The sequence below is a fragment of the Nelumbo lutea genome, chromosome 4 (genome assembly GCF_056320005.1).
Source record: "Nelumbo lutea isolate HS-2025 chromosome 4, American lotus-T2T, whole genome shotgun sequence".
NCBI lineage: Eukaryota > Viridiplantae > Streptophyta > Magnoliopsida > Proteales > Nelumbonaceae > Nelumbo > Nelumbo lutea.
The window spans coordinates 85,237,731-85,241,691 of record NC_142687.1 but is presented as its reverse complement, the minus strand read 5'-3'; the positions used below and the strand labels follow the sequence as shown (position 1 = coordinate 85,241,691).

The 3,961-nt window shown below is 41.3% G+C and overlaps 1 protein-coding gene across 1 annotated transcript; it reads left to right on the top strand.

Annotated features, from left to right (window-relative positions):
- Positions 1-1,706: 1,706 nt before the first annotated feature.
- On the top strand, positions 1,707-3,244 carry LOC148861469 (dormancy-associated protein homolog 3-like). Its single transcript, XM_088984008.1, has 3 exons — positions 1,707-1,930; positions 2,094-2,261; positions 2,686-3,244. Exons 1-3 carry the CDS (start codon positions 1,816-1,818, stop codon positions 2,775-2,777), a joined length of 375 nt encoding a protein of 124 aa, XP_088840134.1. The 5' UTR covers positions 1,707-1,815; the 3' UTR covers positions 2,778-3,244.
- The last annotated feature ends 717 nt before the right edge of the window (positions 3,245-3,961 follow it).

Genomic DNA, 3,961 nt, shown 5'->3' with positions numbered 1-3,961 from the left:
GAGAGAATGATTCAGTTGAATTGTAACCGATCTCTCATGTATTAAATAAATGATTTATTACAAAGAGATAGTTATGTACATAATTAGAGTTCAACAAGGAAAATAGTTACAAGATAAATAACCCAGTAATCCAGCCGAATTGATTTCATGTACAAGTCATGCGATAAAGTCGCAAGTCTATCCTAATATTGTCGTGACTGAGATACTCTAACACCCATATTACTAATTTTTCCATGAGAAGTCAAATCCAATGTATATAGCCTGATATCCCTTAGCAAGAATGCACGTAGAAGGGTAGACGTACTTTTTATTTATCTATCTATATTAATTATATACAGGATTACAACGGGAGAAATTCATTTTCCTATCTCTCTCTCTCTCTCATGTATCTGTAACTGACCATCCACTTTCAGGGTTGGTCAGGTTTCACCTAGAAAATAAAGAAAAGCAAGTTGATATAAAACAAAATAAAACAACCATGTGGTTTTGGCACTTTGAAGAACACACCAAGCTGGAAACCTTATCCGCAAAATTTATTACATAATTAAGCATTTGATAACAATCTGGGCTACATATCTCTAGTTTTTTTATTAGTTTATCAAAAACTTGAAAAGATGGATGCATATCATATGTGGATCGATCGATCGATCGTTAGAAGTGGAACACAATTAATCCTTATCATATCCGTTTTGCACCTACGTCCTCTCTCCTCTGTCCTCACCTCCCGCATTCCAGATTTCCACCTCTTGACGATAACCGCTCCAAGACCTTACAAAAAACCACCGTCATCTAGTTCCTCCGCCTCATCGGGGAAAAGCGGAAGCTGAAACCGTCGTATTAGGTTCAGGGGATCGCCTGAAGAAGTTTGTAACAGTGACTGATGTTTATTCTTCTCTCTCTCTCTCTGGAACTAGAAGGTTTATCGTTTACGTAATTGATATATTATATCAGGTTGGATCGGTTGCACAAATTCAGCTGAGGAGACAAATGAGGACCTACCTACCCATCACAATTCACAAGCTTGGATTATTCAAACAGCGACGACTGACCAGACGATAATGAACGTTTTCGACGATAATTCCCAATAACAGATCAGAAGAACCCTAGGGGATCCTGTAGAAGTTCTTGAATCTTATCAGGTTTTATCCATCCGAAAAAAGAAAAAAGAAAAATCTTTTCAGGTTTTACAAATCTCCCCGTGGTGAGTCACACGTGCCAAGATCCGCCTCAAATATCCTTATCCTAAATTTTTAGAAGAATGAAAGAATCTACCCCTCTTACTTGCCACGTGTACTATAAAAAGTCGTAAATCTCCAATTGGGCCCAAGCTTTACAGGTGGCTATTTAATATTAACTGTTGAGATCTGCCACGTGGTCATAAATTTGACCACGTCAAACCGCGAGTGAGAAAAGTATAACTGGGTTTTGTAATTCTACCCAAATGAAAGGGCAAATCATTTTCTTTTGGATATAGGGAGGGGGCACCACGGTGCCTCCATCTTTCTTGGGAGAAATCCTTTGCATCACGAGGCTCTCTGTTCGTACAGATGGAATCCACGTGGCGCCCTGAAATTGTATGCTTGTCATCTCGATCTTATCCAAACACGTTACTTTCAAGTTTTTCGCCACGTACCCATTCAGATTCCCATCGACGGTGTGAATGCGTTTCATCACCTGAGACTTGCTCGACGTTTAACGCCTGGCTTGTCGTTAAATATCCGTGTAGTATAACCCTCACTCACTTCCTTCTCCCCTGTGGTTATGGAGTTTTTAACTTTTTAATTTCTGGAAATCTCGGAGCTACAGGTCGCCACCATGGGTCTTTTGGACAAGCTATGGGATGACACCCTTGCCGGTCCTCTGCCGGATAACGGCCTAGGAAAACTCCGGAAAAACTCTACCTTCAGTTTCCGGCCAAACATCGGCAAGGGTAATCATGCAACCACTAATTTCAATTTCAAGTAATCTATCCGTTCTCTAAAATTTCCCCGGCGATATTATTGAATCCAGACAAGCTGCAATTTTCATTAATATGATTTCAACGTTTCAGATCTTTGTGGCTTGGGTTTAATTCGTTTTGGTTTTGTTGGCAGAAGCTGATGGCGGAAACGGTAGATCCTACGGTGATGAGTCAACTGACGAGGCGATGAGGGTTACCCGCAGTATCACGATTATAAAACCTCCTGGAAACTTGACCATTGGGAACGGATCGCCACCTGTTTCACCAGCCGGATCTACTCCTCCGGTATCTCCGTTTTCCGGTAAGTCTGTACGTCTGTTCCCTTCTTTTGTGGCTCAAATGGCGAAAATACCCCTTATGGTAATCGGCAAAGTGGGGTATCGAGAATGGAGAATCTAGAAAGATCTAGATATAATGAAGCGGGGTATTTTGGTCATCTGATGGTAGACGTAGACGATCCCATATCAGAAATATCCCTGTCAACGCAATAAGATCCCGTCTGTTTTGTGTTAGGTTAGGCACTCAGGGCCTCAGGCTGGTGAGTCTGAGAGTGAACTGAGACATGGCCACTTGCCCGACTCTGGTTGAGTTTCAGTAAGTTGGATAAGATGCGCAGGCAGGGAATACATGTATATTTTTTGTTTTAGGATTTAAGAAGACGGATAATGAATCTGATCTGTCTTTTTGTGTATGAGTCTGAGGGAGTTTTGACCGATGATGAACAGGTAGCCGGGAGTCGAACCTGTTTCGGCGGAGATCGATGTCTGACGCGTACGAGAGGCGGAGGGAAACTGGAGCGAGGAGTAGTGATGTGTGAGTGTGAGATGTGATCGATGTACTAGGGTATTCAGTAACGACGGAAGCTACTGCTTTTATGTGTTGGTGCTGCAATGAAGGAGAAATCAGCCAAGCGATCGAGTTACGATTAGTAGGTTATGTATTACTTACGGAAACTGTGTGTAGGCTTGTATTATATGCACGGCGGTCAGTCGGTCCTCGGTCGATCGTGTATATAATTTGCATTTGTATCGTGTCGTGTGCCGGGTTGTTGCCCTTTTTTTAAGTTTGTTCTTAGTGTGCTCATCACCGTGTACTGCTCTCTGCTAGTTAATTAAAAGAGAAGAAGAAGAAGAAGAAGAAGAAGAAGAAGAAGAGGGGGGATCTGGTCTGGTGGTGGTGGTTGTTTTTTTTTTTTTGGTGTGTGTGTCTGTAGAGTTGAATTCATGAGAACTGTTTGTCAGTTTTTCTTATTCTAATGGCGATAACTTTGTGTTTGAGTCTTGACATGCATCGTCCCCACTTGCATATTGTATGGGGACAGACCTACACCTACTCCACTATACTCCGGCCCTCCGCCTGCTACGAAAGGCCATTAATAGTAAATCTGGCTTGGCCTCAAACTCAAAGTAAATTAAAGTGGTGGAAGAATAATTGGATATTAGTTGAAAGTTGAAAGTTGAAACGACTTTGGGTCAAAATACAAACTGTAAACGAATAGATGAAGTAAAAGGCAATGAACAGGTCATCTATCCATACAGTTATAAGATTTATGGGATCGGATCTGCTATCCTCTAGCTGTTCCTTCGGGTATTGAAGGAACAGCTTGTGGGTTTTTTAGATCCGGAGGGAAGATTTATAAATCATTGACATTTCTGTTAAATTTCTTTATCAACCATCGCATATCAATTTTCTTTATCAACCATCGCATATCAATTTTCTTTATCACCGTAAATACATCACTGATAATTCTGAAATGCCCCTTCATCCGCCATTTTAGCTTTCAGAAAATCTCTCTCTTCGTAAATACATCACTGATGTCCCTTCGTCCGCCAAATGGGTTTAAGAATATTTGAACAGTTCTAGCTTTGGGTGGTAAAAGTTGGGAAACCAGACCCAAGATGCGTACATGCCTCATAGTCCAAACTCCAAATGCATGGAAATGGAAGTCTGGTCCAAGACTAATAGAGACTGGTACGATTGAAGTCTGGTCTAAGACTAATA